The following is a 27200-nucleotide window of genomic DNA, read 5'->3' on the forward strand; positions in this document are numbered from 1 at the left end:
AAAAAACAAAAATGCAAGTCCCAGTAAATGTCAAAAGATGGCATGACTACGCTGCCTCCTTCCCACTTCTTGTCACCTCGGGCTTCTTGGCTGTAGGACCATACCTCCACTCTACCAGTCGTCATCGTCTGCGTCGTCCTCTTCCTCCTCCTCCTCCTCCTCCGAAGTATCTCCCCGGCTGCTGAAATAGCTCTGGTCAATCGCAAAGATCCACTCACTCTTCTCCCTCTCCGTCTTTGTGGCAAATACCCAAGCCTTCGTAGACCCATACACAGCGAAGACATGCTGGATCGCCGCTGCAGCTCGGTCGTGACCGTCTCGTCGTAACAGCTTGGCGATCTTCGGCGCATGGTCGATCCTGGCATCGTTGAGGTTCAAAATGTTGATCTCGTCCCCGTCCGAGGTATGAATGTGAAGGTACGGTTTTCGGAGCTCGAGATAACGCTTGACCCATCGAGTGTTGGTGGGATCGGGCGTGAGCAGGTAGCCTGACTTCAACATGTCTGGGTTCTTGCGCACCAGGTGAGACGTTGCGAGTGACAACACAGTTGCCGCGCTCTGAGTACCATTGGCCGCAAACGCGGCGCCGTTGGCTGGTGCATCAGTATTTGCCCTCGCCAGGATGCGCTTGCTCACGTCGGGCTTTGTCTTCCAGAGCTCTAATATCTTTTGCACAAGTTCTTTTTGTCTCTCGTCCAGAGTCTCACTTGTCGGGCGTACAGTATCGGGGTCGAGTTCCAGACTATCTACTCCAAGTGCGCCACGAGCGACTTCTATCTCGGCCATCTTTTGCTTCTGTCTGCGGGTATCGATGAAATCGTGTATCAATGACACGCCACGAGGAGCCCAGCCTTGAAGCATTTCTTCGCCTTTGACATAGGTCTCGGACGTGCTCATCCGCCATAGATCACCGGATCGTTTGGACGGGATAGGTTTGACGGTGAGTGAGAAGATGCCGCTGGTGGCCCGCACGACGCGGGAGTAGTTGAATAATTGGGAGAACAACGAAGATTGGCGAAGGTAAGACCGACTCCTCATCTGTACCGCAAGATCCATGGTGAATTCGAGAGGCTCAGCAAGCCTGGTGGACGTCATGCTCCACATCAACGATAGCTTCACGTGGTAGTTCTCCGCTGTCGGTCGGTTGAGTAGCAACGACCCATGCGCACTCGAGTCCCAGTGTGCCACCAGGCGGATATTGGTCGAGTTGTCATCGTTACTCCTGATGATCGGTGGTGAGATGAACGACAGTGGCACATCTGCCTGCTCTGAGCTGAGATCCGGAGCGTGGCCAGAGGGGTCCATGAGATGCAAGTTGCCCGCGCGTAGAGAAGTGATGTCGTTCCATGGCAAGGTGCTACCCGATGTGTGCGTCAGCTCGATGACGACTCTTCTCTGAAGCCCTTGACGAAGTTGATATGTTCCGGGGTCTAATACGCCTCTTTGAACCACTTCTACCGGCTGATATGTACCGTCTTCGCCAATCTCCAGGAGTTGTACCCTGGCGAAAACATCATGATGCTCTTCGTTATAGTATTCGTGCTCAGGTATACGAGAGTTGTTTCGGGTCATCTTGGGCCTAGGTGCAGCATCACGCATGTCGTCCCAACTTAGAAGCTTATCCAGATGCATCGATGTCACTCGAGCGAAGATTGAGACGCGCAGGGAAGAGTCACGAGGACTAGATAATGGAAGACCCATGCTGTGAACGCTGTCAAAGCGGACAATGCCCTCGTCGAATCCAGACACCATTTGCGTACAGGTAGCGCCGTCCTCTTCGGAAATGCCAGGGAAAAAGAGCTGTGCATGCACTTCGGTGCCTTCCCTCTCGGGAAACCCAGCAAAGTCATGCATAACGACATTGAATTTCAAAGTCGACGAAGGTGCCTCAGCCGATGACGGTTCCAGTGCTAGGCGGACAATACCAACGACGGTATTGGTGTAGGGTGAATAGACATCAAGCGTAAAGTCTTGGACACGGCACTCAAGCACAGCCGTTAGTGGAATGTCAGCGTCACCAACACGCGAATATTGCGGCAGACACGACTCCGAGAATGGATTGTCGAGACGGAAGTGTTTGATGTACTCCGGGCGATCGAGATATTGGTACATCTGACGCATAAGTCGGACTCGGGTACGCAGCTTCTGGATCGACCATAAGTGCACCACACTGTGTTTGAAATCTATGATTCGTATCGCCGCGCAGGGCTTGCGGGTAATATCCAGCGCTGGATCATTTTCGGACGAAACATCGCTCAACACCAGGTCATAAGAGGAGCAATATGTATGTCCAGCGTCTGCCACAGTGAATTGGAAGGTAACGTCCTTGTCCATTTGTCGGCTCATGACCTGGGCCTCCTTGAGAATTGCGGTGTTCTGAAGCACTGCTGCGGCCATTGCAACATATCGCTGTTGTCGCCAGTGATGCAGAGCAGCCCGCACGAGAAACAGTTGCTTTTGTGTAAGACCTGTCTTCCTGTCAATCGGGTCGATAGCCGTCTTACGTATCTCCTCTATCTGTCGATCGTACTGCTCTTTTTGTGCTTGCAATTGCTTCTCCATATCTTCTTTCGCGGTCTTGAGGCTCTCTTCCATTTTGACTCTCTCCTCGCGTATTTGCTCGGCTTCTGTGGTCGGCGATTGAACCATCTGCATTCTCTCTTGGTACTCTTCCTTTTGCTTTTCGAACTGAACTTGGAGTTCTTCCTTCATCTGCTGTAGCTTGTCGTCTTCTTCGCCGTTACGAGGTGTCGAAGGGACTGTGAGAGCGGTATCAAGAGAGAAGTTGTCCAATGTGCCACTTGACAGATACTTTTCTCTGACTGGGAAGGGAGACGACACAGAGTCGCTGTCGTCGTCCCCATTGAAGTCTAGTATACGGCTTTCAGGCCTTGCTTTTCGGACAGCCCGGACCTTTTGCAAGTCTTCAAACAGAACATCCAATTCATCATCGGTCAGAGCCGAGATCTTTTGATCAGAACCGAGTACAGCCGATACAGCCTCCCTGCGCGCAAGGTTCCAATCTGATTCGCCCCTGCCGCCAAACCTAGGCTGGGCAGGAGAGTCAGCTCGCGATGAAAGGCCATCGATCTCATTATCAAAACGACTGATGTTGCTTAGTGATCGATCATGTCCCGGTCGAACGGACGGCGATGCAGGCTCTCCGATCTCGTCTGCTGTCATGGAATGCTTGAGCAGACTGCCTTGCTCTGCCCTTTCAGCACGTGCTTCCTGAGGATGGTTGAAGCGGAATATGTGAAAGTCTCCCAGTATTATGCGGTAACCACTGTGTAATCGTTTCGGCTGAGTGACGACTTGGCCATTGACCATCACAGCTGCGTTGTCCTTGGGTAGTACTGTCACCACACCGTCAACGTTCTCGAAAACACAGTGATCATGAAGAATCTTGGATCCGTTCAACCTGATCTCTGCAGTAGTCGCGGTGTCGACGTTGCCGACTGTCGTCGTTCCAGGCTTCAGGTTGTATACCAAGCACTCCGCAAGCAAAGGGTCATCGCTGAGGTTGACAAGATGAGGCATTTTCTTGGGTGTGGACAGACCGACAAAGCCCTTCTCGATGCTGATACCAAGCTCCTCCAGAGCAGCCTCGCGTTCCTTGTGAATGTGCTCGGTCTTCTCGAGTTTCTCCTCCCATGTCTGATTGAGATCCTGATACAATTTCTCTGACTGACTCAGCTGTTCTGCAATCTCAGCCTTGGAAACCTTGGTGACAGAGCCATCGACTTGAGTAATGGAAACCATCTGCTGCTCGAGGGGAGTATCCGGAGGATATGTCTCGCTGACAACACCACCGCTGTCTATTGAACCGCCGCCAGATGTCAACTTGGACCGTAACTGTGCAAGCTCTTCCTTGAGCTCGCGAATCATTCGTGCATTCGCGTCCTCGTTCACCACGGCGTGGTTCTTGATGCGTTTCGCAGAGTCGGCATAGCGAAGTGTCGACAACGTCTCGTCAAAATTGATGTCTGCAGGGGAGATTGCTGCTATCATGGCCGTCATGCTGTTGCCTCCCAGCGAGTCCTTCAAGAGCCAGGTCAAGACGGAGTCTCGATACGGCACCATCGAAGCATTCTTTTTCTTTCCGACAATCTTACCACTAGACAAATCGGCCAAGGCGGCAATGACACGACCCAGAGTCGACAGAGATCTGTTGATCTCTGCTCCCTCCTTGAGACGAGCACCGGTTGCGCCAGTGGACTGAGCTCTTTCTGAACCCGCAAGATCGACCAACGAGATCTTGGCAGCCTTTTCGGTGTCCATGCCAGTGTCAATATCACGGCGCTTCTGGCCGAGCGTAAGAGTAAATACAGCGTGGGATCTGGAACTGGTCTCGTTCATGTTGGTTGCAGCTACTGTACGAGCCTTGTTTCCTTCGTCCATCAGGTGCTCAATCTCTGCAAAGGATCGCACTGCCAGTTTCGCCAGATCTTCGACGTAGGGACCGGTGGAAGGGTGCTCGCGGACTTTCAGATTGCCCTTGGTCGACGGATTGAGTAGATCGCGCACCCTCTCGTTGTAAATCTCGAGATATGAGACCTCGACCGTGCAGGCGAGGTTAGCATCCCTCTGTGCTTCTTCTATTCGTCTGAACATATCTCTGCAAATCTTCGGAATCACACCCTCTTCTTCACCATAACCCATCATGGAGTATGATTTTCCGGAACCGGTCTGGCCGTAGGCGAAGATACAATTGTTGTAACCAGCAAAGGCATTGTCCAGCAACGGCTTGCCCAGGTCGGCAAAGAGGTCATCCTGTCCGGCATAGCTGGGGTCTTTGTTGTCGAAAGACCAATAACTCTTGTCGAAGGCGAAGTTCTTGGTGCCCTCGACGGCTGCCTTATTGGGTTTGCCTTTGGCATCTGTAATTGGGGCAGGAACAAGAATGGTCTGGTTGCCTTTCATCTGCACAATACATTTCGCCTTCCTGTCTCGCTCTGCACGCAACGTCAATTAAGCCTTTGCAACCATCAGCATTGTGATCCTACCTCGACTATTGAATGGTCGACACCTCACCACCACCTTGATATTCCCACCGCCTGACGCCATGATGGCGGTGGTTCAGAACGAAAGAATTGGACCAAGTAATGCTTCTGATAGTAAGATTGAGGATATAGAAGAATCAAAACATCAGCGTGTGGAGACGTCTCATAACATCATCTATGCACTGTGCTGGTCACGTATAGCGCTGTACTGTATTGTATACCTTACTTCGACAACACGAGTTATTGTAATCATAATGTTGATCCGTGAGCTTTTGAAACCGTCAGGGCAAATACCCCGGACGGATACGCATGACTTGGCGCCATCTACATACTTGTACAAGTAGAGTTAGGAGATGATTTCGAGGCGTGCTATACCCTTTCGGGCAGCAGGGAAACCAGTGCATTTATGCACATGCGCATGCGAGTATGAGTCGTCTTTTTTGTTTGGGATGACATGCATGCTGCTCGCTCTGGATCTACTGTTGTAATTGCTCGAATATAAAAGTCCGATCTCCAAGGGTCATAATCCAAACATTTTTCTCATTCAACACATGGCGGAAGAAATGTTCAGGCCTCCGATCAATCGCGCCATGCGGGTGCTAGATAGATCTTTTTTTCGAAAATCCGTTCCCATATCTGCTGCTAGGATCATCGATATCAAGACCATTTCGAAACTAAGATCCGAGCTGCAAAAAAGCAGAGACATTTTGTTCATTGATCGCTTGAGCAATATCCAGCCGGACCCAGTTGAGGAAAATGCCAAATTGGGCAAGAAGTGTATTTTGCTAAGACCGCAAGTGGACGACAAGGGTAGGCTCGAGGCGTGGTGGACATATTTTCTGATAACTAAACTGATCAGTCAATAGGCGAGAACAAACCTTGGAGTCCTAAAGTCTCTGAACTCGAAGATGCGAATTTGATCAAAGTCATCCCCTATGAGGTGCAACTAGACTATGATTACTGGACGTACCGTGAGTTTTGCCACTTTGGTATGTAATCGAATCCCTACTGAGTGTCAACACAGATGACATTGCTTCTGCGGTACTACCCAGCTCAGAAGAGCACGATGAGATTCCATCCGGCTTCACATTGGTCGGACATGTTGGTGAGCAACAGATCATACTATCCATCTTCCCTCGAACCATATTCGACTAAATCGCAATTCAGCCCATCTTAACCTCAGAGATCAATACCTGCCGTACAAGAACCTCATCGGCGAGATCCTGATAGACAAGAATCCGGGCGTGCGAACAGTGATCAACAAGATCGACGACGTGGGCGAAGAAAGCGAGTACCGCACCTTCAAATACGAAGTGCTCGCGGGCCCGGACGACATGGACGTCGAGATCCGCGAAGCAGACTGCACTTTCCGCTTCAACTACGCCAAAGTCTACTGGAACAGCAGACTCAACACGGAGCACGGCCGCCTGGTCGACAGCTTCGCAGAAGGCGACGCCGTGTGCGATGTCATGGCGGGAATAGGTCCCTTTGCCGTGCCGGCCGGCAGGAAGAAAGTGTTCGTGTGGGCCAACGACCTCAACCCCGACAGTTACGCGAGTCTGGCGGACGCGGTAAAGCGGAATAAAGTCGAGCAGTACGTGCGCTCGTTCAACGACAACGGATTCACGTTCATCAAGACGGCCGCCGCAGAGCTTCTCCGGACCGACCACAAAGTAACCATTACGAAGAAGCAATCCCGCACCGAAGCAGCCAAATCCGCAGCCCCTGCAGCGCCAGTCATCCTCAAAGAAATCGTCCAACCAAAGACCTTCCAGCACTACGTCATGAACCTCCCAGCAACGGCACTGACCTTCCTGCCCTCCTTCATCGGGCTCTACGCCTCCCCCTCGGACCGTGCTCTGTTGCCCGCTGACAGCAAAATGCCCATGATCCACTGCTACTGCTTCAGCACGAAATCAGAAGACAACGTGCGCGAGGGCATCGAGATCTGCCAGGAAGTCACGAGGCAGATTGGGTATGAGATCACGCCTGAGACGCCCGAGACGAGGGTCTGGGATGTCAGGGATGTCGCACCGCATAAGAGGATGTTTTGCGTTACGTTTCGCTTGCCGGAGGAGGTTGCCTTTAGGGAGACTTGACGGCGCTTTTCTCCTATCATTCTCTCGCTCCGTGTCTGAAAACCGGAGACGTGGTTGATGCGTCTGGATGTGTCTCTTACTTGCTTGCGTCACTTCGACTGCTTTCGATTTGTCACCTAGGGCAGACAGGGACTTCGCAAGGTCATAGCAAGCAGAGAGGAGAGAAAGGGGCTGGCGACACTCACGCCGCTGCGACCATAAATAACAGTCACTCGGCGGGATTACCTGCCCATTTGGTCTCAGGCGGATAAGCATGGTACATCTGCAAGGCCTTCTAAAAGAGACAATGCCGTGCCGAATAACGAGCAAGCTATAGATGAGAGGCACCGACAGATGAAGACAACACAGGACATCTCCCGAACCAAAAGTAGAGGGACTCCAGAGATTAAAAAGAGTTTTGAATTAGTTATGCATACCACTAGAGTAGTCTTCTAAACCGCTATCGAAGAGGACAGCCCGATGAACAATGCAGAATGCCGCACGCAACAAAATGAGGTATCTGATTCGAAAAGGAGAAAATCAAGCAGATGAAAGGCGAGGTAGGGGAATATATGTGCGGTGCAAGAATATGGAAATAAGAAGAAGCGGCATTATTCCAATGAGAAGTGTGTTCAAGAAGAGAAAGAAAGAAGAACAGAATGCCGCGGAAATAGCTTCCTTGAAATCGGTATTTTCAAGGACGCCAAACCGTATAAAAAACTAAAAAGTCCCGTAATATTGATGATATTTTCGGGAGGGAAAGAAGAAAGAGAGGAAGAAGAAAAGTAAAAGATCATATCATCGTCAGATCATCTCATGTTTGGAAATCCCGTACGTCTTGCCGTAGGCCCTTGGTCCACTCGCCGCTGGTGCTATCGATCTGTGTCGGACTCACAGGATTGACGATGTCGTGACGGCTATCACTGTCCTTCGTAGTGCTGTTTTGAGAGGTAGTGCTGTTTCGAGAGATGTGTCCGTTGGCTGTGTGTGCATCGACAGACATGTCTGGCGAAATATTTCTTCGCTCAGCGAGTCTTTGTCTTTTCTCGTCGTCGCCTTCTGGCTGATAGTTGTAGTCGTCGTTGCTGTGACTGTCTCTAGCAGGGGCATGGACTTCGTTTCCGGCATCGTCATTGTCGTCGTTCTCATCACAGACTATATCTTCGCATCCAGTGGGAGTCCTGCAGACTTTGCGTGCCTCGAGGGGTACGGTACGCCATATGACCTCTTTAATCTCCTTGGCAACTTTCTCAATGGCGTCCATGGCCCAAATGACATCGAGGTGCTCGTAACCCTCGATGATCTTCTTGTGGACAACCTTGACGTGCGGCTCTCTGCCTCTATCAAAGCGTCGCAGCAGGCGTCTACCGTCGACCAGGTCATCGTTACCGCACACCCATAGTGCTAGTGGGGGAAATTGCTCGTTATACCACGCGAATTGTCCTCTCTCTTCTTTCTTGTTAGACGGTACCTTCTCGATGTTGCCGCCCTCAGCGCCGATATCCCGATCTGGCGGCGGTCGTTCAGTGTCGGTTGTGTGGCCTTCGTAGTACTTTTGAACAACATGGTCTTCCTCTTCGTCTTCTTCGTCTTCCATCATCCATTCTTCACGCGTCGCTAAGATGCACTTCTGTTTGGCAAAGCACTCGCGTCCGAGCCACCAGCGCATACTCTCGGCACTCACATACACCGGGGCAAATTGGAACATTCGGTCGCGAAGGCTGCGCTCCCAGCGCGTGTCCGTCCAATTGAACAGAAAGCTGAAGACACGATAGCCCATGAAACCATAGATGCCAGCAGGGAGGATCTTATGCGCCTGCATCATCAGAGGTATGAAGGCGTGGATGCCAAAAATGCATCTGAACATTGCCGGGGTGATAATGTACATGAATTTGAAGTAGGCTTTGCCAATGAGAGGTCCCGCATAGGCGGCTGGGGCGAGAGCGCAGAAGACGGAGATCTTTTCGCCAATCTCGGGTCGCTGTTCTTTGGCGAGAGCGACAAGGGTTTGGGTGGTGCCTTGGCTGTGGCAGACGAGGCCCAGCTTGGGAAATCCGGTCTCGGTGAGTACGCGAGAGATCAGAGCAGGAAGGTCCATGACGCCCATCTGGCGGATATTCCAGGACCACATGCGTGGGTCTGCGTAGTCGAGGAGGACGTGACGAGGATTAAAGCCGCATCTGTTGTTGCCGAGCCAGACATCGTAGCCGGACTTGGCAAGGTAGAAAGCAAAGCTGTCGTCGTCGTTGCTGCAGTAAGCGCCCGATGATTGCAACAGACCGTGGATCATCAGAACAGGATATTTCTTGTCTCCGTCGGCGTAGTGCCCCTCGGGCTGACCGTCGCGCATGTCGGTAGGCACATCCTGGAAGACGGTGGGCCCGCGTGGAGCAAGAGCGGAAGGGCGAGCCTTGGTGTGCTCGCGAGGGTTGAATACGTGCCACAGCTCGATGACGAAGCCGTCTTCGGTCTCGACGTCGAAGTTTTCCACGTCAAGTCCAACTCGTCGTGCATAGTAACCGACATCGCAAATCAGAGGATCTGGACCACCTTCTGTTGGAATGAACTCTTCGGATCCCCGCTTCTCGTCTTCTCGTTCCAGATCAGGTGTCCGCTGACCTTTCCTGCTATGTTTCTCTTGCCATTTGTGGTCTGCTTGATTTCTAGCTTTTTGGCGCCTGACTTCTTCCTCGTGGAAAGGTCTAAGTTTGGCGGGGTCTCGCAGCGTCAGTCGCATGCCTAGATGCTTGAAGATCTTGGGGATGCTGGTGAAGGCAGCACCGAGGACTATGACGATGAGGAAGCAGAGAGAGAGAACGGCGCTGGTGCAACGAAAGAACCAGCATTGCATTACTCGCATTGTCCTGGACGGACCGTATATGGGCATAGGTGGGAACAATGGATTGGTGCGTGAGGCGGGTACTGCTTTTCGCAAAGGTGCCTCCGGTCTCATGCTCTCTCTGTCTGCTTCTTGGGCTTCATCGGAGCTCATGTTGCATTCTCGATGCAATCCGTGGAAAGTCCCATCTTTGGCAGTGCGAGTACTGCAGGGCACGGGTATCTCTTCCTTGGACTCCCGGTCATCCAGTTCGTCTTTGAGTTTATTTAATCTCAGAGCCTCATCCACCGGGACAGCCGGTAATCTACCTCCATTAGCGGTGATTATAACAGGGTCCTGCGCCGTCACGAATGTAGCCTCGACAGCCTGAGTGGCACCGACGGGCGAGCCTCGCGCTTTTTCTTGTTCCGGAGTGAATTGAGCCAGACGCTGGGCTTGCTGTGCGAATTCGATGGCCGGAGTGGCCTTGCTGTCGAGGTCATCTCCATGTGCGACGATTCCGTTCGCGACATCATGCCCGGGTGACGACGAAGTGGACATTAGAGGAAGAGGAGGATGGAATAGAAAAATAGTGAAATTTGGGCATTGGCGAGTTGTGGCCCCGTGTCAGTGATCAAGCGACTTGATAGAGCCAAGAGATGATAGATGAAGAGGCTGGACAGAAGCCTCACATGAAAAGATGGCGGAAAACTGGTAGCGAACACCAGACTCAGAGTACAAATACTATATAAGGTACCGTAGGCTTGTGATATGCAAGTCACTGTTGATCTTGTTGGTCTTGTCTCGGCAGCGTTGAGCCGCTGACGTCGACTTGTGCCGTCCAATCTAAAACAAATCCACTCACCGGAAATATTGGGATACAACATGTGACGGAGGCCAGAAGAAAGCAGGTCTGGAGAAACATCAGCAGCTCAAATGGTTGCCGTTCAGATCGCGACAGCATGCAAGAAGTTCAGAAGCATGTTGATGTGGATGATTGGTATAGTGTTATTCAGGGATAATTCTCCGAGAGGTTGTTGAGTGAGTGTAAGAGAGGGAGAAGAAACCTGGAATGTAGAGTACAAGTACATCATCATTTGGAGATGCGAGGCACAACGAAGGTAGCTGGAGGCAAGGTACAAGTAGGAAGAAACAGTGTGGTCGGTGCACATGTCAAATTACCTTGCCGTTGCCTGATTGATTGCCGCTGTGCCGTGCCTGTATCACAGAGGTTCTCGGTTTGTAGACGATGACTTTAATAAATACTGTCGCGGAGTTTTTAATGAATAGTCAATGAGGTCTCGATGAATTTTCGATGAATCTCTAATAAATGGCCAGTAAGTCTTTAATAAGTAGTCGATGAATTTGTAGCGAATAATTAGTAAACCCTTGATAGATAGTCATAACGAATAGTCAGTGAGTCTTCAATAAGTCGTCGATGAATTTGTGGTAAATAAGGCACCTATAGGTAGTCAGTGAGCCCTTGGTAAATAAGGTAGTCCTGGAGTGTGGCATCAACGCCAAGACCGACCGAGGGTCAAACGTCAGTCATCGACGCTGCTGCCCCTCCAAAGCCCCGCCATCAACCCACCTTCCACTGTCAATCAGGCTCCTTCTGTTCTTCCGACACTTTACAAAACACGATAAACACATAAACCTCGACAATGGCAGAGACAGCAACGTTACCGCTTAAGCAGGTCGTTTACTGCGGAGGTGAGTACATCCCTGTTCATGGACACTTGAGCAGCACAATGCATACACATACTGACAGCCCGACAGTGTGCAGCCTACCCCCAGAAGTAGGTACGATTCCTCGCCTGACATCGCAAACTCAGACACCTATCAGCATAATCCACTACTGTTCCTATGAAACTCATAAATTCAACTTCGAGACACAAATAGCACGGCAAAAGAGACTCCAGCGAGACTGACGGAAGAAACTTACTTAGTACTGTGAATTCGGCGGCACGACGAAGAAATGCTCCGAATGGCTCGAGAAGAACCACCTGGACCTGCACCAGAAATACTACTCTGAAGGTACGCAAGAGAAGCCCTTCACTCCATCTCCACTCTCCACCATCTTTGCAAACCACCGACCCTTCTGATCCAATCTGACACGCCCCGCAAACAGACGCAGTAGCAGCGGGCCTCAGCACCCTGAGCGTCGATGCCCAGAAGCGCGCAGAGAAAGACGCGATCAAGAAAGCGGCCAAAGCCGAAGCGGCCGAGCAGCGCGAGGCAGAGAAGCGCGCGTCGTCGAGCATAATCATCAAGCGAGTAGAGCGCAACAAGCGCAAGCACGTGACGGCCATCACTGGTCTCGAGGCGTTTGGACTGGATATCAAGACTGTGGCTAAGGCGCTGGGCAAGAAGTTCGCCACGGGGTCGAGTGTGACCAAGGTCCCTGGGGGTGGTGAGGAGATTACCGTGCAGGGAGACCTCAGTGAGGATATCGAGGAGTGGTTGCTTGAGCAGTATCCGGATCTGCCAGATGACAATATTGAGTTGGTCGAGGATAAGAAGAAGAAAAAGGATGCTGCCGGTGGTGCTGCTTGAGCTTTTTACCCTGAAGCCCTCTGGTTGGTGGTTGAGGAGGGTATACATATATCATCACTGCTTGGAACTACACAATTGGATTGAGCGAGAGGTATGGTGGTACCTGACCTACTTTAGTCTGGGAATGACAGGAGAGAAAGATCACGCTTGTTTACTGCGTGCATGAAATGGCATGAAACTTGAGAATACTCAAAAGGATTGACCCCGCACGGAAGAACATCAGTCGTTTACGAAGACATAGAAGTAAATGATAAAAAGTGAAGAAATTGTCAATTCGTTTTCTCGTCTATGGCAATCTAGGCCACAGTTTTCTGCATGTTTTTGTGCCTTTTGTAATATTACATCGAGTGGACCTCTTGGTAAACCACTTATTGAAAACCATTAGCATACTAGTAAATCCAGTTACTGCTTCCGTGTTGTTCATGAATAGAGAGATGCATTCTTCCTCAATGAGAATCATCTTGCTGCTGACAGATTTCCTGAACCCGCAGACTGTTGCATTGTGAAGGGTAGATGTCAGATCTTTAGACATCAATACCCTTGACGACAACGCCCTTGTGCCACTCGTACTGCATGACACGAGCGACCTCGTTTGCGGACTCGTAACTGACGAGAGCGCTGACAAGGTAAAGAGCGGCATCGAAGCCGGTAGTGACTCCCCCGCTGGTGATGACACGCAGACCGCCGAGCTTGAGATTGGCTCTCCTGGCGTTACTCTCTCTGCGAGAGTTGCTCTGCTTGAAGCTGAAGCTTCCCTTGCGAGCATTGCTGGGACGACGACCAGTGTCGGGGCGACGGCGAATATAAGGATTGTCGTCTTCTTCGCCCAGATCAAAGCGAAGGTTGTTGACAACGTAGCGCTCCTCCATGACGTCGGTACGCTCCGATAGGTCACGCTGAGCGGTGGACTGGCAAAGGTTCTCCAACTTGACGATGGAGTCGGGGTGAGTAGTGGCACACAGACCGGCCAAGACACCCGCCTGAGCGAGGAAGAGGGAGCCGGTACAGATGGACATCAAAGTACGCTCACGAGAGGGATTCTTCATCTGGATCTCGGCATACGCTTTGACCAGGCTCAGAGGTTCAAGCTTATTCTTGAGCACAAATTCGGTGTTTCCACCAGGAATAATGAGGACATCAAACTCAGCAAGACGCTTATGGGCTTCCTTGAAAGTGATGTTGGAACGGAAATCAACGCCCTGATTGGCGGTGATGGACTGGTCATCTGAGGCAAAGGTGCACTCGAATGCTCTGCTGCCTATAACAAAAAGTCAGGAAAGAGCTTTGAAACGTCATGATATGAAGCTGATGGGACGGATTTCAGTGCAATTGACTCACCAGAATCCTTTGGATCATGACGAGCGGTACTGAGAACCTCCAGGGGACCGATGAAGTCGAGAGCGTCAAGGCCTTGATGCAAGGCAAAGAGAACCTTGACAGGCTCAAAGGCAACCTCACCGTCCTCTGGAATTATTGCACTCATCTTGCCGGTATTGTAATGGGTATGTAGTTTGTTGGTATCTTGTAATCGTAAAGCTCTGGGAGCTGTGGGAAGAAGAAAAAGGAGCCATGGAGCTGGGAGCTATCCTAGTTCTTATAGGTGATTGGCCAAGTTACCTGAGGTGAGGTATCGTGGTTGTCTCCTGCTTGGAGAGCATAAAAGGCAGTCACCCCGCATTCATTCCCCCGCATGGCCCCCTTTAGCGTCGTCTCACTCCCGCACTCCATTGAAACGGTTCTGATTCATGAAACTGTGAAAGGACTGGCGAAAGACGTCACTTTGCCGTGCCATTGACAACAGAATAAGGTAATTATAGCATTGGTATATAGTATTCAGTTGACCTGCAATCCATCATCATTGTTGACCACAATCCAGCAATCATCTATGGACCGAGTGAGCACTTCTGATGCGAGCTCCAAATTGAATTCGGCTGCGGCGGATTGACAGGTGATTGCTGTACTTCAGTCCCTGGATTTGCTGGTGTCGTCTGACCAGTTTCCATGGAGCTATGAGCACAATTGGGGAAAGCTTGACGAAGCTGTCCTGCTCCAGTGCGTGATGAAAAATGTTGTACCCCGTAGCCTAACGTCCGGCTACCCCATCTCACATGCTTCTAATCCGTCGGTCTTGTCCTCATCACAAGGTGGATACACCTCTGCCTAGTTGTGTAGGTCTTGTTTCATCGTTGCTGGCGCAGAGGGAATCAACGAGCTTTCGGCGTAGGTCCATCATCTGTTGGAGACATCCTGAGATCGAACCACATATCACATCCTTGCATTGAAATTTTAGAGCTATGCGACGATCTGAGCCCAGTCCAGAACTTGTGCTACAGAGGCTCTCGGTTTCAGTCGATAACTTTAATAGATAGTCGAGGAGTTTTTAATGAACAGTTGATAAGGTCTCGATGAATTTTAATGATTTTCAATGAATAGTTAGTAAGTCTTAAATAAATAGTCGATGGATTTCCAATAAATACTCAGCAAGTCTTTGATAAGTAGTCGATGAATTTGTAGCGAAAAGTTAGTGAGCCCTTAATAAATAGTCTATGAATTTGTAGCGAATAGTTAGTAAGTCTTCAACAAGTAGTCGATGAATTTATGGCGCATAGCCAGTGAGCCCATGGAAAAGGAATCGATGAACATACAAAGGAGTCCGTTTTCAGTCAACGACTTTCCGATGAATTAACAAGAAGGCCCCTGAGAATAAGTGATGAGTTTCTTGTGAACAGGGAATGACTTTCTACTCAATAGGCAAAGACTCTGGAATGAGCAGTTAATGAAATTTTGATGAACAGTCAGGGGTTTCTTATGACTACCCTCTATGACCAAAAACGAATTCCTTTGTACATATATGCTACATTCGCCCTGTAGTGCGAGAACAGAGTACAGTGCCCTGCTGGTTGAGACCCTGCTGGTTGAGACCCTGCTGGTTGAGAAGATTCAGTCTTCTCCATCAAACCTTCGAATCACGCCCATGGCCCGCTCATACGTCCACATAGTCGCTGCACTCGCAGGAGCTGCTTTTATCAGACCAACGGGCAGTCCTCGGTACAGTCCGCGAATACCCTCTCGACGTACAATGGCGCGGACAGTACCCCATAGACCAGCCTCATAAGCTGGTATGTTCCTAAAAACATACTTTGCTCGGGTAGGGCCCTGTACTTGCAACCTCTTCCTGACCGTGTCCAGAGGGAAGACAATCGTCTTCGCCATGACACTCGCACACATGCCGGCGGTGCCATCGCTAGACCCTAGTGACTCCAAGGGCAATACCAAGTTGGCAAAGGTGGGTTTGAGCAGCTCGTAGAAAGAGAAGAAAAGTCCCATGTACGGCACAATCTGCCCTACTCCTGCACTCAATCCTCGAAAATAGCCTTTAGGTCCCTCGTAGCGGCCAATGTCCCGGATCGAGGCAAAGAGGGAGGTATACACGCGCTCATTGCCTTGCGCTGCAAAGCGAGTGCGCAGCAGATCGAGAGGATAGGTGACAGTAGTTGCAGCTGTACCTGCGAGGGCACCAGCAATAAAGCTTACGCCCGTGCCTGGTAGCTTGTACTCGTCAGGTAGAGCGTTCAGAGCCTGCGTGACAGAACGATAAGACAGAAACTGTATGCCGCCATAAGCAACGTACATGGCCTCTGCCGGAACGTTGCCTTTCCATAAACCAGTGATTCCCTCTTCTACCAGTATCTTTTTCAAGGTCGCGATTGTGCCATCGTACATTGGTCGTTGCTTCTGAGATCGAGGGTTGAAGGATGGGTCGGCGAGAGAGTAGCTCTGCAACTGGAGCCGGATCTTGATGACATCGAGAGGTGCTATACAGAATCTACAACAGTATCAGCAGATGCATTTTCGAGCGTATGCCATATGAGTCTGGGCTGTCGCGCACCTAGAAACGAGTCCTGCAATCGCCCCCGCGAGCACAACTTGCTTGCGAGAACCCTGTGATGGAGATCAGTCGCATGCGCCAGCATCATCACACGCTTTTCACTGACCTCATCCCTGAGCGGCTCTACTTTGGAAGACATACATCTGACTTCTCCAGCCCCCACAGTATCGAGGCGATCACCTGGAGTCGTAGGATGATTTCGGGCGTTGCCGTCTACTGGTACCTGTAGCTCGTGCGTAATGGTGGAAGTGGAGAGACAGGACCGACGCCGAGGATGAGAGGAGCATCTGAGCCCAGCCCTCGGCATGTACAACGCAGGGCTCAGCATAGCATGGTCTCGATATATATAAATACATTTCCTCTATCATCGCTTGTCCCTCACCTCAAAACGTTCTTTTTCACTTCAGGGTCAGCATGGCTTCAGTGCAGCGTAGACTACGTCTTTGTCAGTCCAGTTGGAAAACCTGCAGACCACAAAATGTATTCATACAAAGTTTAGGTGCAAGATGCCAGTCAACCCAGCAGGAGCCACTTGTCCAGCCAGACGGACAGAATGGAGCAGCGTTCCATAAATTAATGTCTACTTTGGAGGATGAGTATCTTGACTCTTCCCTGCAGCCGGATCAGAATGCTGGGACAAAGCCATCAACCAGCAATACTGCTAGTGCGGTCAAACATCTGCGATTAGACAGGGTCAGCAAAGACAAAGACACTGCGAAGTCTAGTGGGCGTGATGCGTCAATCAAACCTACCGCAAATGCAGCAACGCCTTCCACAGAATCGTCCAGACATGGAAAGCGTGTTGAGTCTCCCACGACCATGTCGCGAGAGCATCTCGCTGTGCAGAAGCTAGCAAAGCAATCTGCTCGCGCTCGAGTCCAAGATGGTGGACGGGAAGCATCTGTCAAAGTCAAGGTTGTCGACGGTCAGAAAAGACAAGTCTACGATCCCATCTTTCTTCGAGACTCTTGCAGATGTCCAAAATGCGTCGATTCGTCAACGCGACAGAAGCTTTTCGCCACAACCGACATCCCATATAATATCCGCGTGAAAGACTTGTGGCTCAGAGGTACATCGATTCATATAACGTGGACCAACGATATACCTGGCTATCCAAGCGATCATTCTACGGTTCTTCCTCAGAAATTTCTTAACCGGGCAATCACTAAGCCTTCGATGCCTGTGTACAAGTCGAATAGGACAATATGGGACGCACAAACTTTCGAGCAAGGCTCCACGATGTTTGACTATAAATATTACAAGAGTGATCGCCGAATCTTGTTTCTCGTACTACGGCAACTGCAGAGATATGGACTGGTCTTCCTTCAGAATGTTCCTGGGGAAGAAAATGCCGTTGTCGACATAGCAACACGCATTGGCCCCTTGAAGAACACATTCTATGGCGATACGTGGGATGTGCGCAATGTTGCGGAGGCGATCAATGTAGCTTACACATCTCAAGACCTTGGGTTCCATATGGACTTGCAGTATATGCAGCAGCCACCGCATCTACAATTCCTTCATTGCCTGAAGGCTTCATCTCAAGGCGGTATTTCCTTGTTCAGCGACTCCTACAAAGCGGCGAATGCCCTGTACAAAGTTGACCGAGAATCATTCGACGCTCTCACGAAGTACGACGTGAACTTTCATTACGACAATGGCGAGCACCACTATCATCAGACTCGCCGAGTGATTGAGATGTCTCCTGGCGAGACTGATGACAGCACAGACATCAGCGCGAACATATCGGGTCTATACTGGTCGCCCCCTTTCCAAGGTGAATTTCATAATTGCCACGGGGCAATACCGCTCGCGAAACAGGTCCGACGCTGGCACAAGGCTGCGCAGGCATTCCGCGATCAGATCGAGTCCAAGACAAATGTGTACCAGCATCAGCTGCTACCCGGACAATGTGTGATATTTGACAACCAGCGAGTACTCCATGCTAGAACTGCTTTCTCCGGCGGTGAAAGATGGCTGAAGGGCTGCTATGTCGACTGGGATCCTTATATGAGCAAGCTAAGGGACTTGAGTCGGAAGTTTCCAGAGCTTACTTAGATCTTCGAACATGGATGCCACCTTTAAAGTAGTGCAACGTACTATTATCATGTGGATAGGCATAACCAATGACTATATCGTAGCCTAAACCAGGCTACTGAGGCTAAAATGTCTCCAGTGGACTTGCCTACGATCCTTCGCGACCACTAAAGCTGAGCGGGCAAGCACCCTCCAGCTTCACCGCGACAGTCGTCAAAGACGTGGTGCTGCATTTTGACAGACCGTATTGCGTGCTCTTGGTTGATACCCCTATCGCCACTACAGGCCTTATTATCCAAGATAGTACAGCCATGAGCCTGGCCGATATCGAGAGGCACTCGGTTTGTTTCCGCGCTTCAGCGCGAGGATAAAGGTCGTTGCCGAGCCTAGCTTCTGTGCATCTTGGCCTGCATGCCATTGGTGTATCGATTCCGGCTCTGGTAGCTGGGAGCCAGAATCTAAGGCCATACTATACGGATTGAGGCTCACCTTACCTATCGAACGCAAGTACTCAGCATCTCATCGATTATGAACTCTGGATCGACACCTATGGATAAGATCCCTGTCAAGTATAGTGACCCCGAGGTTCTCCTTGTGAGGTGACTATGGGTGCGTCGTACTGGATGGTCGTACATACCTAGCTTTCAGGGGGCCAAGATATGCAGATTCATGCGGCAGTGTACCTCGTACGTGCATTATCTCAAAAGGTAAGAATTGGGTTTCCTCATCCGTTCAACCCATTTCTTATCACTCTAAGCTCTCGTCACATATATCAATATTCTTCCTGTCCGATTATTTTAGAAGTCGTATGGTAGGTCTTGCTTGTTCAAGATCAAAATATTACATAAAAATGCCTACAGCCACGACCGAGACGAAGAGTGGGAGCGATAATGATCGTCCAGTAACCAGCAAGAATGGTATGACAAGCGATGAATACCAGCTGGCCACCCTAGGTTACAAGCAAGTCTTTGTACGGAACTTCACTTTCATAGAGAACCTGGCGGTCTCCTACTCATCTATGAACTTTGTCAATGCCCTGGTAATCATGTTCGGCTTTGCAATGGCCACTGGAGGCCCTCAAGCGGCTCTTGCTAATTGGTACGAAAATGCCGAGTACTACGTCGAATGTCTATCATAACTTATTCTTGTGTTCGGAAGGACGATGGCTGGATCTCTTGCCCTCATGGTCGCCCTCAGCATGGTATGTAGCATCAACAAGCCAGTCCGGTTACCATGATATAAGCCTAGCTTTGTCGAAATTCAGGCTGAAATTGCAGCAGCTTTCCCAGTATGTGGAGGAATCTACTTCTGGAGCTATTGCTTAGGAGGTCCAGAGTGGGGTCCTTTTCTTAGCTGGGTCACCGCGTGGTTCAACTGGACGGGTTTGTGGTTTGGATATAAGTCACTAATACCTTTGGGCTGACAGCGCGTTAGGCTGGATCACACTTGTCACAGGTTTTGCACAGTAGGTTCCACCCGTACTCGCATTCTGGACTTCTTTTTCCTACGACGAGGATATACCTTGTAGTCTTGAGCTTGATTGTCTCTGGATCAGGTGTCCGCAGGTTGGAAACTTGCTGATGGCGATGCAGAGGCAACACGAATTTTCTACTTTGAGCGTTAGAGATCCTCTATCCCGACTCCAAGGTGATCAGAAAAGGCATTACCCTCGTCATCTGATCATAAGTCACGCACTGATCGATTTCCCGACTAAGCATGGTTCGGTTCGGTCATATCTTCTATAACACTCATCTTCGGCTTTGCAGGTAACAGCCTGGACCGCCGCTTGTTGAAACATGCCATTCGTGCAACGATATATTCTGGCATTCTACTCCTCTCCTTCTATTGGATTTGGTTTCCTATTCGCGCCGCCAGAAATCATTCCTTTCAATCTGCATCTGTATTCATCAAGTTCCATAATGGCATTAACGAGGGTTCTACTAAACAAGCCTCGGATGCATATTGCTGGACAGTGGGCGTCCTCTTTGGCGCGTGGGACTTTTACGGGTATGATGCAAGCGTGCACATGGCCGAGGAAACCCTCGAGGCTTGTACGGTCGTGGCGAGAAGCATGTGGCTAGGCGTACTGGGCAACATTGTCGTCTCAATCCCTACCCTGATCATGCTGCTGTTCTGCTTACCCGATCTCGAAGTCGTGTTGAACAGCACATACCCCAATAGCTTTGCCTCCTACTGCGAACAACTGCTAGGGCCCACAGGTGCCGCAGCCGTCCTCATCATACCCTGGACCGACGGTGCCATAACCATGATCGTGGCCTTTCTGTCCCTCCAGCGCGTCACCTACGCCATCGCCCGCGACGGCATCCTCCCCGGATCCAAATACTTTTGCCGCCTGACCCCGAACAGCAAATTCCCAGTCAACGCAGGTTTCCTCTGCACCGCGCTATCCATCGCCATCTGCGCAACCGCAATCGCAAGCTCAGTAGCTTTCAACGCTCTCAGCGCGCTGGCTACAATCGCCGTCAATTTCAGCTATTTAGTCCCTGTCATCGCGCGCCACACAACCGGTCGTAACATGTTCCGTCCCGCGAAGTGGAATCTGGGCCGCTGGAGTCGCCCTATTGCCGCTGTCACCACGGCATATGTGTCGTTCTTGTTCGTCGTGCTTTGTCTTCCGCAGGTCTACCCTGTGACTGCCGTGGGTTATTTGCACTCTTCCTGCTGCTCTTCTCTCTCTCCATCACTTCCCCCTTCCGAGACGCGAGCATGACTGACACTTTGTTTTTCTCCGCACCAACAGGAAACCTGTAACTATGCCCCTATAATGCTAGCAGGCATCTTCGCAATCTGTCTAGGCAGCTGGTTCGCCCCGTTCGGTCTGGGCGCTCGCGTCTGGTTCAAGGGACCCCAGAGGACTCTTTCCGACGCCGACGCCTTGCGCGAAGGGGGCGTTCTGGTCCCTTGAGCTTCGTTGTGGCCGTGATGGCGTTTGGTCAGCGAGTGCGCTTGCCGCGGTCGAGGTCTGATGCGGTCCCAGCAGTGTGGGGAATGAGGTGTGGAGTTCTTTGCTTGTGGCGCCGGACCTGGCTCGGTCGATACATATTGCTCGGGCACAGGATCGTGGGTTTTTGAGCCGTATACATGGTATCTCATTAGCTGGTTATGCCTTGCTTTACCACCAGATTGCTGTCGTGTCAACTGCGAATCTCAAGTGAGACTCGTGGTGCGAGCACTATCATTGAGCATCAAGATGTGTTCTCACTGTGCTCTCATTGTGCTATTGCTGTTCCTTTTTGTCTTGAAGCCCTCTAGATGCTTAAACGAGTTGTGTTGGCAGCATGGGGTCGGTGAACAGCTCGCGATACGAATACAGTTGAAATTGCCCCTGTGAGAAGATCAAAGATAAATCGCGGCTATGGCTTATGCAACTCTACGCAGCGGACAGACAGACATCACAAAACAACTCATGCATATGTGAATATGGTCCTTTTTCTCTTTGCGAATCTATAAAGGAACGTCTAAAATAACAGCCAGGGCAGTAGTAGCAGCGGCGCACAGGGGAGGGGGAAATACATGTTCCCATCTCTCGACAGGAAAAAAAAATAGTCATCAGATCCTCCCAATCGATCGAACAAGACAGATCTAGCCAGAGACCTGGAGTAAATATGAAAGACAAATAACAAAACTTTGCGCGTAAAATAAAAGCACGTATCCTTTGTTATGCAATGCAATGCAATGCGATGCGAGCCACGGTGTTGCTTGCCGAATTGTCCAGGGCCCGTGTTTATGTTGTCGCGGAAAACAAACAACAAATTTCAAGATTGAACAAAAAACAAACAAATGTGTCACGCTCGTATGCGCCTCCTAGAAGTGAAATCAATTCGTTCCTTCTTTCCTTGATGAAATTCCAAACAGCGTGTCAAAAGATATCCACGCCCAATCAAAACCTGGGTTCAACTTTTTTCCCCTCTTCTTCACTGCTTCTAGCGCAATTTCTGCATCTCAAAATCTGTGGTCGCGCTCTTGCTGGGCATCCTGTAGCCTTCCGGTGGCGAGAGCGTCTCATGTGCTGTTACTGTTCTCTCCATTTCTTGAGATGGACGCCTGACATTGCTCTCGTCGGTGTGGGTCCTCCAGGCGGCAGGGCTCACCAATCCAGTCCTGGGGTCCAGACGTGAACCGCCAGGCGAGTTCGTTGCTGTGGTATTGTTCGAGTCTTCTGGAATGTCGGCCATGCCGTTTTCCATGAGACCCTGTTCATCAGCAATCGTGTTGCCACGATTACGGCTGAAGAACCTGTTGCGGTGCACACTGCGGCTTCCGTGGCTCAGGTGCGACTCGTTATCTGTAGAGCTTCGCTGCAGTGACGATGTACGCGCCGTGTTGTCGACTGATCCACGAGAGTTTGACCTCCGAGATTGCGACTCAGACACACGGTTACGGTAGTCTGGCGACGGAGAAGTGACGCTGATGGGAATCTTGGGTTTACGGTCTTCGAAGACGTCGCCAGCGAGATCTCCAGAAGTCATGCCGCTCATACCAAGAGAGAAGTCGACTCGACGACCCATTTGCGAAAGTGATTCGGCGCGTAGACGACTACCGCCGTTCTTTAGGATGGAAGTTTGACGGCCGGGTGCATGCGGCGGCAAAGGTCCGGGCACATCATCGGTCTCGTCATCCCTTCGTGGAGCAACGATTGCTTCCTCGTGATGCTCTTCTGGAGTCCATCCGTTATTGTTGTCAGGATGACCGCCGCGACCAGCACCAGGTGTAGGCATATGAGGCAACTGCTGCATATAGACGGGGAAGGACTCCTTTTGTCCGGGGAAACGCATGCGAGGACCTTCGATGCGAAGCTCTTGTAAACAGACCATAAGTGCGCAAATGAATTTGTTTCTTCGGGAAATACGAAGGCCTTCGTTCTGCCAATTCGATTTGTAGAAGAAGACCACGTTCAGAGTGAGGGAGTGGACTTCGTTGACAGCGCGCAACTCTGTGATGACGTTGGTCTGGTACTCGCGCTTCTCCTGTTTCACGAATTCGAAGAGTTTGTTGCGAAGATCGTCGATTTGCTCGAGTGTGGTGCCAAACTTGATGATTATTGGTAAAGCTTCGGCCAGACCACCCGAACGACGCTGATTGAGAATGAATAGAGTGTTGAGATAGCTGTTCGGTGCTTGCACCACATGACCCTCCATCTTCTTGAATTCTGTGTATAGCAGCGCAATCTCTTTGACAAAGTAATCATCGCCAGTGAGAGTAGCGCCTGTGTTTCCGTAGATGGTGACACGGTCACCGACATCGAAAGGATGCTTGACGAAGACGAAGATGCAAGACTGCAGGAACTCCTGCGCCGTGGCAGAGAAGAGCCAGGAAAGAGCGAGGATGGACGAACCAGCGGATGTCAAGACACCCGAAGCCGACGTGGAAATCAGGGAGATGAAAACGATGATGGTGATGATCAGGACAACGAACATGAAAACATCGTCAAGTTTGCCGACCACAGAGTCAAGATCCTTCAACGAAGCAGTGATAGATTTGCGCTCGCGACCGATCTCGACACAAACAGCCTCGAGTTCTTCCATCGAGATGTCACCGTTCATGTCCTTGTCAAACATAGAGAAAGCAGCTTCGGCTTCATCGTCGTTGTCAAAGGCGTTCTTGAGATCGTCTGGGTGTACCGTTTGTGTTTCTTCGTTGGCGAATGTACGATACAGACGTCGTGCAAGGACCTGACTGCCAGAGGTCGTGTGTAGAAGAGCAAGAATGACCTGGCTTGGATGGGTACTCTTGTTGACTTTGCGACCAGTGAAATCGCCAGCAATTCTTCCGGCAACATCGCCAACCTTATTGAGCACCTGTTTGGTCTGTTTCTGTGCTTGATCGAGGTATTGACCAGGCGTTCTAGCTCCAGAGCCTGGAATCGAGGGTGCGTCGAATTCAGCATCATCCATTGCAATCTTGTCCTTCGAGTAGGTATAGAGCTTGGTCAAACTGCCAATCTGGAATTTGTTGATTTCGATGCGATCGGCGTATGTTCTGAGATGGAAACTGATTGCAATAAGCTGGATAATGATCTTCTCGATGAAATTCAGAATGACGCCAACGAAGATGGACACGATGATCTTATTCATCGTCTTCATCCAAGGTTTGATAGACTTCGTTCCATCGGCTTGGTGGTTCTCCATGATCGGCAAGAAGGAAATCTCAACTCCAAGCCACCAGAAGAATAGGGTTGCAGGCAGCTCGAGTTGTTTGCCCATGTCTCTCCATTTCTTGCTGTTGTTGGTGAATAGGCTTGACACCAGACCGATTGGCCACGGCAATGCCTTTGCAACCAGGCGGCCAGCCCAGAGTGTGAGCCACAGGATTTCGAGCCAGATCATGAACCAGAGAAGCTCAACACCACCGACACTGGCTTTGGTAGCGGGATTGACGAGTGCACCAATGAGTAGAGGAATGAGGAGAATCAGCACGACCGGAGTGATGTATGTGATGTAGCGGATGACGAAGCTCTTTTGATGAAGACTCTTCATGAACTTTGCGAAGTTGCCTACGGGGTGCGCAGGAGGCTTATACACAGCGGTCTTCTCGTGAATTGGGTTGGTGGCCAGATCGAAGTCATCGATAGTGTCGTCTCTGCGAGATCTGGATCGACCCATGGTCGAATGCATTTCAGATGCTTCCTCCTCGGCAATTCGAGAGATCTGTCTCTCGACCTTTAATAGCTCCAAGTCATCGTCGAGCCGCTTCGTTTGCTCGCGAGACTGCGAAGGCGAGCGCATGTCCCGGAAGGACTCAGCTCTTCGAGGAAACTCGTGAACGGTCTCGACTGTGAGATGACTGTTGCTTCGTCGCAGAGGCTTCGCGACGAAGTCGTGTTCTTGAGGGAGATCTGCATGGTCATGTTGGGATTGATAGTGTGCATTGTCGCCGACCACAGTACCTTCCTCATCAGAAGATCGTTCGGTGCCGTTTGGACGATGGCTGCTGTTCGGGTCCGAATTCACATTGTAGGAAGGAAGATTGTAGGCGCCTTCCTGCTGATGTTGTGTATATTGGGGTTCGCCCTTCTCATTGATGGGGGTGGCCATCGTGAAAAGTCAAATCTGGCAGATGTGACTACTGTCACTCTCTCACGCTTTCTCCAGTTTTGTTGAAAGTCAAGGTCACAATCAACTCGGAGTGAGGAGTTTCGTGTCGTGTCAAGTATGGATCCCAATAAGGACTTTGGTTGTGAGTTCCAGGTCGGTATGCGTGAGGTGGATCAGTCTAATCCAGTGACGTCGATCCGATTAAGTTTTAATTCAGGTAATGGAGACACCACCCTTCAGAATCCACAAGCTAATAAAGCGGGCCGTAACGCGGGCGGTCAAACGTAACAAAGGGCGGACTGTAACAATCCGCAAGGACAAAGGCGGGTTTGAACAAGTACGTGAAGCGAATGTATGGTCCCTTCATATACCAAGAGAGATTGACCGACGTCCAGAAGCAAGCAAAGATGGCGAGATAACCAAAAGAGCACGCCCACACACACGGGACAAAAGCAGATAAACTAATTATACAGAACACTTTTGATGAACCCCAGCAAATGCACTCTTGACGCTCAGTGGGCGAGACTGATGGACTACAGAAGCATATGCCAAGCCGCCATTCCTTCAGATCTTGTCCAGGACCGTCATGGCGTTGCCGAAAGACCCTTTATGTCCGTGCCGTTCTCGTGTACGAGTTGCTGGCCGGGGTGATCGTCAGTCCCGAGCAATCTGTTCGTCTCAATATCGGTGTGCAGCAAGTCCTCCTCTGGCTCGTGTTGAGGTGCTGAGAAGACGGTTCGACCAGATCCTCGATCTCTTCTGAGGATATTGGGAAAATTTGCAGTGTCGCATGGTCCAGAACTGTCTAATAGTATATTTCAAAACCACGTATACTCCGAGGACCGAACCATGTATCACGGTGTACTTTACGTACCTCTACTCGCAACATGATCCTTGGGATGCTCAAACAACCGAAGCGCCACTGAGAGCGCCGCAATCCATGATCGGCATCGGCGCCCTTGCAGACCGCATGCAGGGGGGTGGAGCCGTTCGCTCTTGGCTGAACGTTGTGGCTTGCGAGAACGCGTGGTAATCATCCAGCAAACCCACTCAAACAGCTCGATAACGAAATATGGCCGTGAATGCTGCAACGACGGTCGGACCTCGAGATACGCGTGCGTGTGCTGGCCATCTGTCGCTCACTCAGATTCGTCGATCAGCACGTCCAATCCGGTTCTGTCGCGTGCCATGAGTCGTGGCCTGTGTGTTTTGAGCGACCCTCGCTTGACCAGCATGTGTCGAGCGCAATTTCCTCGTGGATCTGTCAAAGATGGAGCGCACGTCGTTTCGCTCAACCTCGCAGAAAGGCCGGCGCGAACGTTCAACCAATTATAGACAGTACTCCGTACGGAGTATCTTCTCATCCTTGCTATATGTACCCTTTACCCAAGCATGATCACTTGTGGTCGCTTGTGGTCGCTCTCGACGGTGCTTCATAGTGGAACAAGTCGGTGGAACTGTTTATGGTCATAGCAGTCTGACCAGACCAAGCACCATGAACACTAGACATGGAAATCATTCGTCAACCAGTAAATCTGTCTCAAGACACAGATAACTTTCGTACACCTTCCGCTTCAGGAAGCAGCATCGAGCCTTCGACCAATGTCCATCTTGTGTGCTTGCAATGTGTGGTATACCTTACAAGCTTTCATGCAGCGGCAGGTCTGAGGCAGACACATAGAAAAACAGGCAGCCGAATTGATTGACCAGGCAGACAGATAGAATCATGGATAAGTATCTTAAGGTACGGAGTATCTTGCCATG

General features: G+C 50.6%; 8 protein-coding genes across 9 annotated transcripts; 4 read left to right on the top strand and 4 right to left on the bottom strand.

The window, feature by feature from the left end:
- Nucleotides 1-111: 111 nt before the first annotated feature.
- Nucleotides 112-5067, bottom strand: AAFC00_002824 (uncharacterized protein; the record flags this gene model as incomplete). The annotated part of the gene is made up of 2 exons (XM_069342203.1): nucleotides 112-4955; nucleotides 5007-5067. 2 exons carry the CDS (start codon nucleotides 5065-5067, stop codon nucleotides 112-114), a joined length of 4905 nt encoding a protein of 1634 aa, XP_069198707.1.
- A 487-nt stretch (nucleotides 5068-5554) lies between these two features.
- On the top strand, nucleotides 5555-7102 carry AAFC00_002825 (uncharacterized protein; the record flags this gene model as incomplete). The annotated part of the gene is made up of 4 exons (XM_069342204.1): nucleotides 5555-5813; nucleotides 5870-5974; nucleotides 6028-6108; nucleotides 6171-7102. The coding sequence occupies 4 exons, from the start codon at nucleotides 5555-5557 to the stop codon at nucleotides 7100-7102; spliced, it is 1377 nt and encodes a 458-aa protein (XP_069198708.1).
- A 4461-nt stretch (nucleotides 7103-11563) lies between these two features.
- AAFC00_002826 (uncharacterized protein) lies at nucleotides 11564-12455 on the top strand (the record flags this gene model as incomplete). The annotated part of the gene is made up of 4 exons (XM_069342205.1): nucleotides 11564-11612; nucleotides 11679-11698; nucleotides 11849-11936; nucleotides 12031-12455. 4 exons carry the CDS (start codon nucleotides 11564-11566, stop codon nucleotides 12453-12455), a joined length of 582 nt encoding a protein of 193 aa, XP_069198709.1.
- A 524-nt stretch (nucleotides 12456-12979) lies between these two features.
- Nucleotides 12980-13938, bottom strand: AAFC00_002827 (uncharacterized protein; the record flags this gene model as incomplete). Its single annotated transcript, XM_069342206.1, has 2 exons — nucleotides 12980-13713; nucleotides 13794-13938. The coding sequence occupies 2 exons, from the start codon at nucleotides 13936-13938 to the stop codon at nucleotides 12980-12982; spliced, it is 879 nt and encodes a 292-aa protein (XP_069198710.1).
- Nucleotides 13939-15395: 1457 nt separating this feature from the next.
- AAFC00_002828 (uncharacterized protein) lies at nucleotides 15396-16483 on the bottom strand (the record flags this gene model as incomplete). Its single annotated transcript, XM_069342207.1, has 3 exons — nucleotides 15396-16281; nucleotides 16345-16397; nucleotides 16451-16483. 3 exons carry the CDS (start codon nucleotides 16481-16483, stop codon nucleotides 15396-15398), a joined length of 972 nt encoding a protein of 323 aa, XP_069198711.1.
- Nucleotides 16484-19231: 2748 nt separating this feature from the next.
- On the top strand, nucleotides 19232-19998 carry AAFC00_002829 (uncharacterized protein; the record flags this gene model as incomplete). Its single annotated transcript, XM_069342208.1, has 5 exons — nucleotides 19232-19479; nucleotides 19540-19582; nucleotides 19646-19763; nucleotides 19816-19846; nucleotides 19974-19998. The coding sequence occupies 5 exons, from the start codon at nucleotides 19232-19234 to the stop codon at nucleotides 19996-19998; spliced, it is 465 nt and encodes a 154-aa protein (XP_069198712.1).
- A 409-nt stretch (nucleotides 19999-20407) lies between these two features.
- On the top strand, nucleotides 20408-21307 carry AAFC00_002830 (uncharacterized protein; the record flags this gene model as incomplete). Of its 2 annotated transcripts, none has more annotated exons than XM_069342210.1 (2): nucleotides 20408-21040; nucleotides 21143-21307. In XM_069342210.1, the coding sequence occupies 2 exons, from the start codon at nucleotides 20408-20410 to the stop codon at nucleotides 21305-21307; spliced, it is 798 nt and encodes a 265-aa protein (XP_069198713.1). The 2 variants fall into 2 exon arrangements, with proteins under 2 accessions (XP_069198713.1, XP_069198714.1); XM_069347737.1 differs by having other exon boundaries at nucleotides 20453-21040.
- Nucleotides 21308-22325: 1018 nt separating this feature from the next.
- On the bottom strand, nucleotides 22326-25436 carry AAFC00_002831 (uncharacterized protein; the record flags this gene model as incomplete). The annotated part of the gene is made up of 1 exon (XM_069342211.1): nucleotides 22326-25436. The coding sequence occupies one exon, from the start codon at nucleotides 25434-25436 to the stop codon at nucleotides 22326-22328; it is 3111 nt and encodes a 1036-aa protein (XP_069198715.1).
- Between the last annotated feature and the right edge of the window lie 1764 nt (nucleotides 25437-27200).

Source organism: Neodothiora populina, assembly GCF_041146345.1.
Source record: "Neodothiora populina strain CPC 39397 chromosome Unknown canker_contig_15, whole genome shotgun sequence".
In the NCBI taxonomy this organism is placed as follows: Eukaryota; Fungi; Ascomycota; class Dothideomycetes; order Dothideales; family Dothioraceae; genus Neodothiora; species Neodothiora populina.